The 17,146-nt window shown below is 31.8% G+C and overlaps 1 protein-coding gene and 1 long non-coding RNA gene across 3 annotated transcripts in view; both read right to left on the reverse strand.

The window, feature by feature from the left end:
- The window catches only part of LOC127725880 (uncharacterized), a 75,031-nt gene that overhangs the window by 11,897 nt on the left and 45,988 nt on the right, over positions 1 to 17,146 (reverse strand). The gene's annotated exons all lie outside the window — the stretch shown is intronic.
- The window catches only part of LOC127725597 (protein eva-1-like), a 68,956-nt gene that overhangs the window by 8,740 nt on the left and 43,070 nt on the right, over positions 1 to 17,146 (reverse strand). The window contains exons 1-4 of one of the 2 annotated variants that reach the window (XM_052232684.1): positions 15,784 to 16,489; positions 7,857 to 7,980; positions 3,667 to 3,813; positions 639 to 782 (exon numbers count right to left, since the gene is read on the reverse strand). In XM_052232684.1, the coding sequence (XP_052088644.1) occupies positions 639 to 782; positions 3,667 to 3,813; positions 7,857 to 7,980; positions 15,784 to 15,843 (475 nt within the window). In that variant the 5' untranslated portion in view covers positions 15,844 to 16,489. Of the gene's footprint in view, positions 1 to 638; positions 783 to 3,666; positions 3,814 to 7,856; positions 7,981 to 15,783; positions 16,490 to 17,146 lie in introns of those variants that run through there. The other variant, XM_052232683.1, reaches the window with a different exon arrangement.

Consider the following 17,146-nt stretch of genomic DNA (forward strand, 5'->3'; position numbering starts at 1 on the left):
TGTGTTGTATGAAATGCCTAAATTTTATGTTTGAGGCAACACCTAATGTTAAGTTTTCTGATTAAGATCACTTCAGAATAAGTTTAACGTTCCTGTTTGCATTTTAATTTACCAGTAATTGAAGTCAGATATGTGTCTTTTCCTTCTTTAGACTTTGATTTAAATGGAAATGTTGTATGGAGACTACAACTTTTTCTTCACAATATAAAATCACTGGACAGTTACATATTGGGTCAACTTTTCTAAAGAAATCCAGGATCTGCCATATACTATAAATGGAATATTTTTACGATATCAATGCCTAAACTTTTAAAAGAGAGTTATATCTCACTTCACACAATATGTGCACCCTTCAGATCAAAATCGTCGACTTGTTCCAACTTTTCATGGTGGTGGGGTATTTTTGCACATTTTACCTAATGTAATGAAAAACTCAGCAAAAATAACCCTTGCATGTAATTTATATATTTACACTAATGGTCACAAATCTAATTTATCATGAAAACAGGAATTTCCCACATGAAAGTCAGCTGTGTTCACATTCAGCAAATGCATCTAAAATAAAACTAATTAATTGAGTTATTGAATAATAATGTACAATGATTAACAGTATCTTATATTATATATGTATAACATACCACATGTATAAGATATGGAAAGGTATTTTTGTACACCCGGAGGACATGGGTTACCAAACACATACTCCTCAGCTTCTATCACGCAGTGATTACGACCATGACATCTTTTCATTACTTCTTCTGTGGCAGTAGCTGATTTACAATCTACAAACATATAAAAAAAGTTTTTTAAAAGTGGTTTATTTTTACAGACTATATATAGATTGTAAATATTGTCCTTAAATCTAACCTTTGTTTTATGGGTTTTGCTCATTGTTGAAGGCAGTTGTGAACTTGTCTCATTGCCAATCATATCACATCTCCCTGTTTTATATTAGAAGGATAAGGAAGAGGAAAATTGACCCTAAATAACGGTTAAGGCGTTTTCATGTTTGTGAGTTGAAGGACAAATTGAGTTTGGCTGTGTGCCGATATTTCATATTCAATAAAAATAATGTAGACAGTATTAGTCAAGATCACAAATATATTTCCTCATAAAACTTCTTCATGAGAAACAAAAAAAGTGACTTCAATAAGCATTTGATAAATGATTATTGCCACTTAACTATATATATTATATCCATTCACAGCAAGATAAGCTACCACAAATTCATTAATTGGACATTTTGTGGATAATTTATTAATAGTAAAAGCAAACAAATATATCAACACTATATCATGAATGCAAGAAAATGTCTTTTTATTAAAAGCTATTTACTGCACTGAAAAATGATAACCTTTTTATATAAAACTGACGATAATTTAACCCTCCATGATTTAAACTGTCAACAAGATTGACCTTGCAGTGTGACATCTTAAGAAATTAGCTATGAACATACTGAGATAATATCAAAACACATATCTAAATTGCTATGAAGTGATAAAATAAAAATGTCAACAATTTGACTGATCATATTATTTTTTGATTACATACACTTAGGCTCAGTATCAGACTTCACAGTATTTAGTTATCAGGCACCAGATGAATTAGTTTAAGGGGGCAGTTTTTTATACGATTACATGAACATTACAAACAGAGTATTCTTCTACTTTTGCTTGGTTAGTTGAAGATAAAATTTATTTATATTGTTGGAAAATTTATACTTGTTTGTATGACCTTCAAAAAATCTTGAGACTTTATAGGCTCCAATTAGACTGATTTGCTCACCTGACAATCACCCATCACAAAATGTATTTGAATAGCTAAAAAAAAAAGATTCTTCAGGGGCTCTTTTCACAAAATATCTTACAAAAAAAAATTGGTCGTAAGTTATACTGAAATGTTCTTGACTTACAAGTTTTAAGTTATACTGAAATGTTCTTGACTTACAAGTTTTAAGTTATACTGAAATGTTCTTGACTTACAAGAACTATTTCTCGAAATATTTTTTGTGAAATGAGTCACAGTTAAAAAAACTGGCCAAAAAGAGATGTTGAAAGTTAGCATTGGTTTGCAAATCACAAATTGTAGGAAGGACTATCTTATCCTCAATGAAAAATATGTACCCCAGTGTATAAAAGGGCAGTTTACATAAATTTTCAATTTAGTACTTTGTAAATCTATGTGTTATGGTAGTTGCCAGGTGGCCTTTTAGATATAAAAAAACAAAACCATTGCTAATGAATTTAGATTTAAAAACATGTGGACACAGATGATGCCCCCGCTTGCATATCATATAGTTATAAAGGGACATAACTGAAGAACGGTAAAGTGACGCTACCCAAATTTGAACTTGATTTGAGTTTTGTGGTAATAAGCATTGTGTGTAAGTCTCATAACATTTGGTTGAGACAAACTAAAGTCAGAGAACGGAAACGAAAAAATTCAGCAATTTTTATGTTTATAAAGGGACATAACTCAAGAATGGTAAAAGTGTCACCACCAAATTTCGTACTTAATCTGTATTATGTAGTAATAAGCATTGTGTATAAGTTTCATAACATTTGGTTGAGGCAAACTAAAGTTAGAAAACGGAAACAAAAAATTTGTACTTGATCTTAGTTTTGTGGTAATGAATATTGTGTATAAGTTTCATAATGTTTGGTTGGAGCAAACTTAAATTACAGAATGGAAATTAAAAATTTTGAAATTTTTCAATTTATAAAGGGGCATAACTCAATAATGGTTAAAGTGACACTACCCAAATTCAACTTGATCTGTGTTTTATCAGTGGAAGTCAAAATTAAACATTGCATTGTATAAAGCATTGCTTGTAGTTGATTCAACTATAGTCATGGACAAAGGAAGATAACTCTAATTTTAAAAATTACTTGATATTTAGAAGAAAATAAAAATTTTGCAATTTTTCCATGTTTTGTGGTAATAAGCATTGTGTATAAGTTTCATAACATTTGGTTGAGGCAAACTAAAATTAGAGAATGGAAACGAAAAATTCAGCAATTTTTCCATTTGTGAAGGGGCATAACTATAGAACGGTAAAAGTGACGCCACCAAAATTCAAACTTGATCTGTGTTTTGTGGTAATTAGCATTGTGTATAAGTTTCATAACATTTGGTTGAGGCAAACTAAAGTTAGAGAACGGAAACCAATTTTGGGACGTACGTACGTACAGATGGACAAGGGTAAAACTTAATGCCCCCTCCGCTACGGCGGGTGCATAAAAAACATTCTGTTGCTCTGACGGATAAATTACCGGGATGTTTTATTTGGAATTTTGGGCATTTTTAATTGTTTTAAGTATTTTCATGCTAGTAACAAAGAAAGAGTTTGTAAGATATTAGCTGAGTTCAGGCCTTGTGGTCATAAAAATCTGGAGTACGATTATTGTACTCAGACTCATACTTCAACCAATCAAAATACTGAATTGGTGATTCAAGCTAACATTTTGTTCTCTAAGCACTGAGTACACTTTCATGAACGGTATAAGGCTCTGATATCAGATAGTTAGGTTGTTTATGAAGCAAGTCAACACCAAGACATTTTGTGACCTTTATGAAGGTTAATTCTTGTTTGTGGGGCGACTTCAACAATGTACTTCTGTTAATTTACACCAACCATTCTTTTTGAAAAGAAATATTGATAATTACCTGCATAGCCAATACCATTTGTTAAGCACTTTGGTGTATTTGTTGTAGCTCTACCAAATAACACTGAGTAAATTGCAATTCTTTGAGATCTTTCACAACGAATATTTATCTGTTGGTTTTCACACACTGTTGTGTTCTTAAAATCACCTGAAAATTAAAAAGGTTTTGAAAATTTCTGAAACATCTATATATATTTTATACAGCTTTTTCCAACTAGACATAAATAAATAATTGCAAATCAAATAATCCATATAGATTCAAATGATACGGCTGCAATACTTATGGTTTGTTATTTCACAGACAGTATTTGATATGTTACAGGGAACCAGCATTTTATAATATTCTTTTTCTGACAAAAAAGTTATTTAAGAATTATGAAATTCTAGTCACCATTCTGGATAACCTTTAAACGACAAAACTTTCATTTTCCACAAATTTCAGTGAGCTTTGTCATTCACACATACATGCATAATTCCAATGGAATATATTGAATTTTAATAAAATGTTTCTTTGACCTGTAGTTGTTTACATCCTTGACCTTTGGTCTTTGGTGGGTAGTTGTCACATTGACAATCGTCTCATTAACAATCAGACCACATCTCCTTATTTTCATATTTTCTTGATATTTTAAAGGATTAGACAACCAGTATTTTATACAGTTATAAATTCCACAGTAATGCTTATCTTTCCTGAACGAAAATGATTGGTAAGTGAAAAGGTTATTTGCTGATAAGTAGTATGTACTTTTATGTGGATACATAATAAGCTTTTTGTCAGAACAGTGAATCTGCAAGTTTAAAAAGTATGCTGAAATGTAATACGCCCTACGGAACATCTTCTTGAATGCTATTATGAAAATTGATATCTCTTAATATTTGCAAATAAGCAAAAGTAAAACTTCAGTCACCAAAGCGATATTAGCTAAAACAAATCAAATCGTAAAAAAAATGTATCAGTATACTGAGTATAGGTATTCTCCTTCATAAAGGCTGCTTAGAATTGACGGTGTCGCCATCTGTAAAAATTCTTAGTGGGAGTACAAAAATTGAGATGCCCATTCAATGTACTTAACACCAGTCTCAAAAGTTTGAAAGATATGGGTTGAAAACTGTAGGAAGAGGTGACAACAAAAAAATAGATGTCCTCTTTTCCCTGAACCTTCAGTTCTTTTGGTATTCAATGGAACACAGAGAAAGCTCTAGTATTATTGTGGTTCTTCATCAAATAGCGTATGTGCTAATTTGGTGAAGATTTTTCAATAACTACAGTAAAAGTTCAGACACATTTAGGTTGTTCCCTTTGAAAGTAATTACTTTTCAATTATATATGAAAACCTGTCCAGCAGACCACCTGTGTAAAGAAAACCTGCCACAATAATCCACTTTAAAAATACTTCTTCAAGAATTATCAACATGTTACCAGCACCCCTCTTTGTATAGTGGCTTGATAAGTGGTTCTTAAAATTGACAGATCTTAAAATACAAACAATTTAATGAAGAACACAATTTGTCTAATTCTGGAGAGAGAAAATAGATTTTTTTTCATTTAGAGGGTAAGACACCTGTAACAGCTTGTAAGGAGTTAACTCCCCCTGAAATTAATTCATGTAACATTGTTATCCTCAACAAAGAACCAGCATATAACAGTCCCTAATGACTGTTGATGAATTCATCCATTACTGTTAATTACACAGTAATTATTGACTGCAATTAGTATCAACATCATAACTAGGGATTTCAAGCTTTTCAATATTCTAAAAATAAACTAGATTTTTTTTCCCATCAGTTTGGACCTTTCATGTCCAGTGTGAACTGATCATTGAGCATCTGCATATGTACCAATTCCATATCATTAAAATTGATTTTCCATCTTTCCTGTTCAAAATGAAATTATCTTCTGTGAAGTGGTCGACAGATGGTAGAAGATTCATCAAATGATTGTATTATGCAATAAAATATTTTACAATCATTCTACCACTAAAAGATCAAATATATTCAAATTTGATGATTCCTCTGTTAACTCTTTAAATCACTTATAACAGAATACTGTTTGCTGTTTGTAATTCAAAGGATTGCATGTTATAAGCTAAGAAATAGTTGAAGAATATCAAGATGGTATACAGTCAATACACTTTGATGGTCAAATGAAAATGCAAGAGAAGTGAAAAAGATCCATTTTTTCTTAAGCTCAGAATAATAATATAAATAAGAAGATGTGGTATGAGTGCCAATGAGACAACTCTCCATCCAAGTCACAATCTAGAAAAAGTTAACAATTATAGGTCAAAGTACGGCCTTCAACACAGAACCTTGGCTCACACCGAACAGCAAGCTATAAAGGGCCCCAAAATGACTAGTGTAAAACAATTCAAACAGGAAAACCAACGGTCTTATCTATATAAAAAACGAGAAATGAGAAACGAAAAACACCTATGAACCACACCAACAAATGACAACCACTGAACAACATAACTTCACTTAATTTCTACATATAGATATCAAAAAGTGAAATAAATTTAGTTATTTTCAGATAGGATACATTATTCAAAATATATAGAAAATGCTTTCAAGAAAAATAAAAAAAAAACATCTTCCATGTTTTATCATGTTAAAAGTGCTGACTGTAGTAAGTGTTTGTACAATAATGTGTTTTCGATCAATGATTTCACAACCTTATATTCCTATATCTACCATGTCTACATTACATGTCTAGAATCTATTGAACTGAAAGTAATTAGTAATGGACACTAACAATAATGTTTTGAATATTCCATACTTATCTTAGCATTTATTAGTGACAGATATAAGTCAGAACTTAATTTATATGATAATATTAAGCATATAACTTTACTCTGTCAATGGTGATGTATGAAACTTTACTGCACAAATCTTTCATAAAAATATCCTACTTGAAATCAGTTTGTGAAATGTGTGTGATTGGAAATGTTCAAATTCCAAAATACAGACCTATTTTATAGTGTGTCTTTCTATGTTGTGATGTTACACTATTGTTTCAGATAAGGATGAAGGTTTGGTACCATTAAAACGTTTAAACCCGCTGCAATTGTTTGCACCTGTCCTAAGTCAGGAATCTGATGTTCAGTAGTTGTCGTTTGTTGATGTGGTTCATAAGTGTTTCTCGTTTCTCGTTTTTTATATAGATTAGACCGTTGGTTTTCCCGTTTGAATGGTTTTACACTAGTAATTTTTGGGGCCCTTTATAGCTTGCTGTTCGGTGTGAGCCAAGGCTCCGTGTTGAAGACCATACTTTGACCTATAATGGTTTACTTTTATAAATTTTGACTTGGATGGAGTCATTGTCTCATTGGCACTCATACCACATCTTCTTATATCTACTAACTAATCACCAGGAGTCGGTTTCACAAAAAAACTTATGACTAAGATTGATCGTAAGTCATGAACAATTCAGTATACTTACGATCAATCTTCATCGTAAGTTTTTTTGTGAAACTGACTCCAGAACTTCATGTTGATCATTCAACCATGAAAATGAAGTCAAGGTCAAACAAACCTTGAAAGACCTACAGCTATTCCCTACATCCTCAAGTTTTTTTTAACTTCCATGATTAAAAGAAATTAATAGTCTTTTAATGTGTTGAAATGTTTCGCCTGTGTAACTTATGATTGAACTCAAGTTGAAAATCATTAAATAGATCAAGGTTTAATACAAGTATCACATAAACTTAACATTATCAATCATCCATGAAAATAAGGTCATATACACCTTACAATGATCTTCCCTAATTTTCATTCTGATCATGAAAACTTAATATTAACCTAAGAACAATGGAAATGAGGTCAATGTCAGATTAAACCATGTACATGTATACCTTACAGTCATTCTATACATCCATTATACAATCTGAGAAATGGCCTAATCACTAAACATTTAGATGAACCCTGTCAATCCAAAATACACACCTTACAATCAGTCTAAATAAAAAATGCAGCTGAACCATTCCTTAAAGCATCTGAAAAATGGATCTAATCACAGAAACTTAACGTTGATCACTGAACCATGAAACTGCAGTCAAGGACAATGGATATGCACCAGACAGTAACTTAAGACCATAAGGCATCTGTATAGCAGATATGAATTATCCAGCTTTTCTACCTTATGAAATATGGAGCTTTATACACTGATCTAATACTGCACCTATATATACTTACTAGGACTACACTTGTATTTGACCTTTAAATACTTAGAGGTGAAAGCACATGGATCTTGGCGAAAAGTTGAGGTACTGGCTAGAACTTGGCAACTCTGTTTGTTCTGACAGGCATCAAACAAAACCTGGAAAAAGAAAAAAGTGTTAAGACATACAACTAGATAAATTATATAAAACAAGAACAGAAACGTAAAGGGACATAACTATAGAACGGTAAAAGTGACGACACCAAAAATTCAAATTGATCTGTGTTTTGTGGTAACAGAAGCATTGTGTACGGTGTATAAGTTTCTTACCATTTGGTTGAGGCAAACTAAAGTTTGAGAACAGAAACCAAATTCGGGACGTACGGATGGATGGACATACAGATGGACAAGGGTAAAACTTAATGCCCCTTCTACTACGGTGGGGACATAAAAATGTATTTGTGGGGTATATACATCAATGAGGCAGCAACATGACAACAAAAGTAAGCAAAAGAAATCTGGAGGACAACATATTACTTTACAACAGCACTGATAATGTACATACATATTGAGGGACCTTGGTGGCCAAGTGGTCTCATTAGTTTATCTAAAAGTATCACTAGCATGTCAACACTGCAGTTGTGAGTTCGAATCCTGCATGTGGCAGGTGCGTTTGACTCCAATCTTAATTGACTAGGAATGTAATTTTCCAAGCACTCAAGCTTCCTCCACCAATAAAAACTGACTGCAACAATATAACAAATAGTGCTGAAAGTGGCGTTATACAAGAACAACCAGTGCTGAAAGTGGCATTAAACACTAACAAACAATCAATCCATATAATATGTCAAGCTTTAAATTGTCCCTAAAAGTTGTGAATAAATTAAATAGAAAGTATCAAAGAACATCCATTGTCACCAGTTTCCCCCATAAAAAAAATACAAAAAAAATACCATTAAGATATGACATTAACCTATAGTCTATATTCTTTATTTCCAATGCAATTGTGTTGATGCATACCAAAGATCCCTCAGTTCTTACTAAATAACTACAAAACTACAGGGAACAAAACTATAAGAGTTTACTACCTAATTAGGACATCAAAGTCAATGTTACACCTGGTGGTATACCTTATTGAATAATTGACATACCTAGGGGACAGATCAGATGATTGATCTTTAGGACTGTTGTAATACTTTACACTTAACTAGGGAGCCTTCATTTATAATAGGTCTACTTTATCTTTACTGATAATAGCTACAGCTCATTTCTCCACAGTCTAATTTTCCCTCTCATCCATAAAACCCTGATTATGGTTAAAATTATTGCTGCAAAAACCTGTGGTAAATTCAGTAACATATAAAATCAATTCTTGTCACTTCTTGGAATTATCTATATAACATGTATAAAAGGCCCTTGATGACTGCATTTCATCTCTTTTTTTTTACAATAGAACACTTTTCACTAGGCATTAAAAAAAAGTAAAAATAAACACATCCACCCCCCCCCCCCCCCCCAAAAAAAAACTAAACAAAATTCAACATCATATTTGAAGGTGCCTATAAGATATGTTAAATTGTCCAAGATGTAATCTAGGTAACACTTTTATCTTTTACATCAGTCAATTCTATTGAGTGTCTCCACCCATTCCAAAAATGTACACAAACTTGAGCCACAAATATTTGGCCAATAAAAGGACAAACAGACTTTTTTCTTAGAGATAAAAGGAATATTTTGTAGTTTAGGAGAAAATTATCTTTGTTTATTCATTCAGTGTTCTACTAACAATCATTTTAACTAGTACAAAAATTATAGAAACAGCATCCAAGTCCAGCACGAAATTCAAGCATTTTGATATTTAAGTAGGTGTCATTTCTATAATGACAGAGGTGAATCTACAATACCTGACATCCTCACAACCACATTCAACAAATAAAATTGCAACCCCTTCTTTATCTATTATTGCATATTTCATCTTTTATTTGAAGCCCTGCCTAATTATTTACATCTTACCTACCCTCTCTTGGAGAGGAGGGGACTGGATCGTAACCCTTGGCTAGGGAAGATGAATTATTTATAGGTATATGATTTTTGTTTGTTATTCCCTAAACCTGCAAACCCGAAGGGCTTTGACTCTGTCTATTAATAGCCCATCAGTCTGACTCCTTGTTTTGTTATTTTATTTTGACCTGGCAGGTTTCAGTATGATTGCCAATGAGACAACTATCCACCAGAGTTCAAATAAAGTGTATGTAAGCAATTTTAGGTCATGTATGGCCTTCAACAAAGAGTAATAAAATGCTTCGCTGGGCGCAGCTTGATACGACCGCAGAGGTCGAACCCTGAACAGTTGGGGCAAGTATGGACACAACATGCAAGCTTGATACAGCTCTGAATTTGGATTGTGATTAAATATTTGACACAGCATAGATTTCTGACACAGAAAGAATGTGGTCTAAGAACTTGATTTTTTTAAATTTACCTATTATGGTCCAATGTCCAAAATCAAAATACATGGTTAGATTCAGCATATCAAAGAACCCCATATATTCAATTTTTGTTGAAATCAAACAAAGTTTAATTTTGGACCCCAACTTGGACAAACTTGAAAACTGGGCCCATAATCAAAAATCTAAACACATGTTTAGATTCAGCATATCAAAGAACCCCAAGAATTCAATTTTTGTTAAAATCAAACTAAGTTTAATTTTCGACCCTTTGGACCTTAAAGTAGACCAATTTAAAAAACGGGACCCAAAATTAAAAATCTAAATACACAGTTAGATTTGGAATATCAAAGAACCCCAATAATTCAATTTTTGATGAAATCAAACAAAGTTTAATTTTGGACCCTTTTGACCTCAATATGAACCAATTCGATAGCAGGGCCCACAAATAAAAAATCTAAATACATGGTTAGATTCAGCATATCAAAGAACCCCATATATTCAATTTTTGTTGAAATAAAAAAAAGTTTAATTTTGGACCCCAACTTGGACAAACTTGAAAACTGGGCCCATAATCAAAAATCTAAACACATGTTTAGATTCAGCATATCAAACAACCCCAAGAATTCAATTTTTGTTTAAAATCAAACCAAGTTTAATTTTGGACCCTTTGGACCTTAATGTAGACCAATTTAAAAAACGGGACCCAAAATTAAAAATCTAAAAACACGGTTAGATTTGGCATATCAAAGAACCCCATATATTCAATTTTTGTTGAAATCAAACAAATTTTAATTTTGGACCCCAATTTGGACCAACTTGAAAACTGGGCCAAAAATCAAAAATCTAAATACATGTTTAGATTCAGCATATCAAAGAACCCCATATATTCAATTTTTGTTAAAAACAAACAAAGTTTAATTTTGGACCCTTTGGACCTTAATGTAGACCAATTTGAAAACTGGACCCAAAATTAAAAATCTAAATACACGGTTAGATTTGGCATAACAAATAAACAAATGAGGTCAAAGATTTTACAAATCTAATGCGCCATACTGTGCAATTAAAGATTACTTCTTGAAATTTTTCAATATTTGAAATTTGAAAAAAAAAAATTTTTGAAGAATAATTCTTTTTAATTTCTGAAATCTGAAATGAGAAAAAAATGACCCCCCACAATTTTTTTTTACCCCCCCCCCCTTTTTTCCCCAAAAAAATTCTTTCCCTCAAGATATGGTCATAATCTCAATTCAAATTTCCAATGGAGTTTGCAACCATCATTACCCATTTAAATTTACCATAGTGCTAACTTAATCTATTTTATAATAGAATTTAAAATATAATGTCAAATCTTTCATCGTCCTGAATATGCATGAAATATTTGCCACTGGACGTTAAGCAACCAACAATCAATCAATCAATCAAATCTTTCATATGGATTTTTTTGTAAAAAAAAAGATGCAACATTTGCAGATATTTTTACTGGTCTTCCTTTATAAATATGCATTTCTTTAAACATAATTTAAAAGCAGTGTAAGGGAAGTAACCAAAACGTTGTATTTGGATTACCTCCCTTACACTGTTTTAAATTATCTTAATTGTTCATTAACCATTACTTTATACATAATTTAAAAGCAGTGTAAGGGAGATAATTTCAATGATGTATTTGATTTATCTCCCTTACACTGCTTTAATTATCTTTTGTACTAAAGATTTGTCCATTAAGCAGGACAACCTTGTTTTTCCCCCTTTTTTGCCCCTAATTCCTAAACGGTTTGAGCCATAAGCCCCCAAAGCAAATCCTAACCATCCCTTTGTGGTATGGAAACTTGTAGTATAATTTCAGAGAGATCCATACACCACTCCACAGTTATTGTCTGGAAACTAGAAAATGCTTATTTTTGGCCCCTTTTTGGCCCCTAATTCCTTAACTGTTGGTACCATAACCCCCAAAATCAATCCCTACCTTCCTTTTGTGGTATTGAACCTTATGGTATAATTTCAAAGAGATCCATTCACTTAAACTAAAGTTAGAGTGCGAAAACCAATGTGTCTTCGGACGACGACGAAGACGCCAACGTCATACCAATATACGACCGCAAAAAGTATTTGCGGTCGTATAAAAACTGTATAGTCGGCTAAAATTTCAAAAAAACTTACATAAAACTTCCATAAAACTTCCTTTACCTTCAAAGTACACCTTCTTTTTCAACATATTCAAGAATTTGTGTAAAGTTGTATATAGAATTACAGATGCAAGTGACTACACTTCACCAATTAGAATGCAATATAGGAAGTGCAATTAAAAGCTAATTGTAAATAAATCATGTAATAACATCTGGATAAGACATCCCTTTATTGACTATTATGCAAGTATTCTTACCAATTCACAGCTTCTAGATATCTAAGATCAATCGCATTAAATACTTTACGATGCGACTAATATTTAAATTTCTGCAACAATACCAGATGAGTCTACATATATGTACCTGCATTTCAGATATGTACATAAATTAGGTTTGATGATAATTTATCTTATATTTTTTTTCAGTCAAATTCTTTCGCTGCCTGCTCTCATTTAAAAGTATAATTGAAATATTTTATTCAAATACAGGTTCAGTCTGAATCACTGATATAATATTTGGATAATCTGATAATAATTTGATGGAAAACTGCATTGAATGATTGACAAGTTGAAACTATATACCAGTGAAAAAATACCTGCTTATAGGTTTAAACTGGACAAGCTTTTTAGAGAAGGAAGACATCATGTAAGGCCCTTTTATTACCGTAAAGAAGAAGATAATATTATTTTGCATAGTATCTATTCTACTTTCATCAACTATTTACAACGAGACATATAGAAACCATGACATATATAGAATGCATCATGTTGGTGTGCATAGTAGTATTCCTTAACTTGTGAACAAGACCTTCATTTCTCCACAACATATGTTAAAACTATATTGGTCAAGACAGTGGAAGGCCATCACAATAACAGCAGAGAAAAATGACCACAATGTGTGTTTAACTCAAAGAAATAAACTGGTGATCTGATGTTGGATGCTTAATTGGCACTAGAAATGATTTCAAGAATATTGTTTAAAATATGCCATAAAGTTTTGCTGAAGATCATTTTAAAAAGTTGCCAGACTTGTCAATGTATATTTGTTCCACCTAACAGAAGTTCCTCTGGAAACATTGTTATAAGCAATGTTATAGTATCTGTTCCTGTTATTCTATAGACAATACCAGGCACGGATCCAGGATTAAATGTAAAAAGGGGGTTACAGATCTCGGATTTAATGTAAAAGGGGGGGGGGGGGCACTCCTGAGAATTTGGAATAAGAAGACCATTTTGACAAAAAATAAGCTGTAAATTAATTTAATTTACCTTTATCTCTTTTTTTTTTCTTTTTCTAGGGTAGGGAGGGGAAGAGCCGGGTGTGTCCCCTCTAAATATGTGCCTGTATACACCAAAAAATGTCAGGTGGTAGCATATCCACACTGCCTCTTTATGCCAAATGATCTATAAGTGATTATTTTTATCTATAGGAAAATATGTAACATAAGTATTAAAAAGCCATACAATTTAGCGCTTGACATATTGTATAGACAACTGTCCATTGTTGATGACTGTATGTTGACCACTAGATATCTTTTGGTTGTTCTTGTCATTGTGTTGCTGTCTCATTGACACATACACCACATGTCCATTTATTCATACTTTTATCAAATTCAAAAGTTAATCTGCCATTAAATGAAGTTTACCAATTAAGCATGAAATGCACTCTTTGCATTAAATGCATCCACCCCAGGCTGAAAAAATGTGCTTCTTAAATAATCTTAACACAGCCTCATGTCTATGATTAAATCAAATATAAACAAGCACTAAAAATATAAATATCTTATTAGCATGAAAATGGCATAACACAATTTCTAAAAGATGGCAGACACAGTTAAACTGTCAAACATGTTAAAATTGTGACCCTGACTGTGTTTGTACTATAATATGCATTTTAATAAGGAAGAAGACTCTATCAAGCTGTTTCATGAGATATCCTGTCGACTTAAATAAACAGAAATTTGACTTAGTTGTGAGAAACTTTCAAACTTTGCCATGGGCCCATTTCAAGAAATAACAAGTAATTTCAGTTTCGTTTCTTGATATGATAAACTTAAAAGATCAAATTTATGTTTTAAATCTTGTTTTTGATTTGAATAAAATATTGTCATTTTGATCTTCTAAACAATTTCTAAAGGTTTAAAGTAAGAAACATTTCTCCCATTACAGGACATGGTTACCATTCTTTATAACTGATTGATTGATTGAAACATTAGCAAATATATCAAAAAGGTCCAATAAGTCAATATAATACTTCCATGGTATTACTAATAAATGTAATGTGTCTGGACAAGAACATAATGCCATACTGTATTGGTCCTAATAAAAGCCCCAACTAGTGGTCTCAGAGAATGGATTTATAAGGTAAGTAATTGGAACTCCAAGGTAACGAAATGATTACCAATATTGAAAATTTTGCAAATTAGCCTAGAATCACCTTTATAAGTTATAAATAACCTTTTTGCACTTTTTACAAATTGCTCTTCCTAGTACATGATTCCTGACATATCATCAATCATGAGTACATAAGAAATGGACATTCTAATGTCAGAAACAATAGAACCTGACAGAGAGCAGACAATTATTGTATTAATGAAAAATACAGACTACTTACTATCACCCCTAGCTGATAAACTGAGGCACAGTGCAATATAGGGTCAATTTCTAAATTACAATTATCATTTCATTACTGATAATACTTTCACTGTCAAAAGAATTCTTAAAAGAGATCCTGTGGATACTAACTGACCCATATACGTGGTAGATATATGGGTCAGTTAGTATCCACAGGATCTCTTTTAAGGAATTCTTTTGACAGTGAAAGTATTATCACTTCCTTATTTGAAGATATAACAGCTCAATTATAATTCTCGACATTTTTGTCCGTACAAGTACATTTGTAAACCACTGATAACAATAACCAACATGAGAACAAAAAGATACCACGTGTTGGTTAATATTGTCATTAGCTTGACCCTTTTTAAGATATGGCTATAAAAGGGAGGTAATACAAATAACAGTAATTAGCAGGTGAGGGGAAACAATAACAGGAAATTTGAAAGCCAGTTATACTTGTGCAGTGAATATTCATCTAACTCTAATTATTTTAACTTTGATTTTAAACACACACCTGTTAAACAGTAAAAACTAAAGTGCTAGCTCTGATTGTTGCCTTCAAAAACATGGCCAGAATCTATAACCAAGTGTGAAATCATTAAATTGGTATAAATTTCATTTTCTGTAAAGAAATTTTTTCATGAATAGACAAGAAGAGATTAGATATTATTAATCATATCCTTACAGAAATGACTTAAAATCTGAAGTTAACTTGAACATACAACAAGCAAAGTTCTCAAGTCAATATTTACAATCCATAAGAGTTATACATACCTGTATTATCAAGGTAAACACAAGTGATTTGAGGACATAATCGCAGATAACATTAACCATCCTTCTCCAACCACTCAACACCCTGGTGTCACTTTGATTATACAAAATTCATTTACATGTTGTTTTCAAATCTACTCTCTAATTATAGTAACGTTCTATAAAAAGCAATGGGATACCATCCAAAAAATCCAAGTTGACTTAACATTATTTAACAGTGTCTCATTGTGCTGCTTGTTGATGAGTAGATAATAGGTGTTTATAATCTTGCACAACTTGAAGTTATCATATAGTAACTAAATCAGCACTCTACTATAAACATTTACTATAGAAAGGTTCCTCAGTTTATTTACACTTTGTTCAGGTTATTCAGATCAGTGGATTTTCCCTTTGTCACAGAATCAATGACTTGTGTGCATACACCTTATAATTTTAAATCCAAACAAACTATTACAGAATTTTTAATGTTATGCCATTTATTGACTAGGATGCCTTTTCCACAATGAAAATAATCAATTAATGAATAATTTTGTTACCTAGGATACCAAAGGTGAACAATTGTTTAGAGATTGAAGAATTATACATTCTGCACGTGAAAATCCATAATCAATGATGAAAGATAAAAGACAAACTCCAATAATCAAATAAATAATGTATATAATTGATACGTTGTATCCTCCAAAATGATCGATTCCAAATTCCAATAATGTTCCTAATTTAAAATACCAAAGATAGCTTCAGTCAAGTTTCGCAATTCAACTTTTGATATTTCAAATTCCCAAACTGCAACATTTAATTTGCTGTCTTCACGATGAGACACAATGGAATTGGCTTTCTCAATGAAATCTATGTGTAGAATGCTAATATAGCGGAATTTCTCCAGACCCTAGTTGAGTCATAAAATTGTCACTTTTACTCGCTCCTTCAAACTCTGATTAATCTTTCTCTAAAACATTACATTTATTGATAGCTTGCATGCACAAGAAACTGTAAATGACTTGTGTAATTTGTCTAGTTTCCTGATCAAAAGCATTACATTGAGCAAGCAGTCAATTCCATTACAATTCTATACCAAGAAAAAACCTAATTGCAGTGTAATATCCGAATGGATGATTCCAAGAATGTAGAAACTGTCAATAATTTCCACAAAAAGAGATCTGAGTTACACAACTCTGAAAATGATTAAATCCAAATATCAACCTATCATATGGTTTCATGATGATCATTGCTGTCGATAGTATTTAATTTCCATGTTAATTATCAAGTTATATACAACTGATAAGTACATCAAATTTAAACACAAGTGATTTATACACTGCAAATTATGATTAAATAAAATTTGCCTTAAAGCAATATATCTAATTGT

This window comes from Mytilus californianus, unplaced genomic scaffold (assembly GCF_021869535.1).
Source record: "Mytilus californianus isolate M0D057914Y unplaced genomic scaffold, xbMytCali1.0.p SCAF_15, whole genome shotgun sequence".
NCBI classification, from domain to species: domain Eukaryota; kingdom Metazoa; phylum Mollusca; class Bivalvia; order Mytilida; family Mytilidae; genus Mytilus; species Mytilus californianus.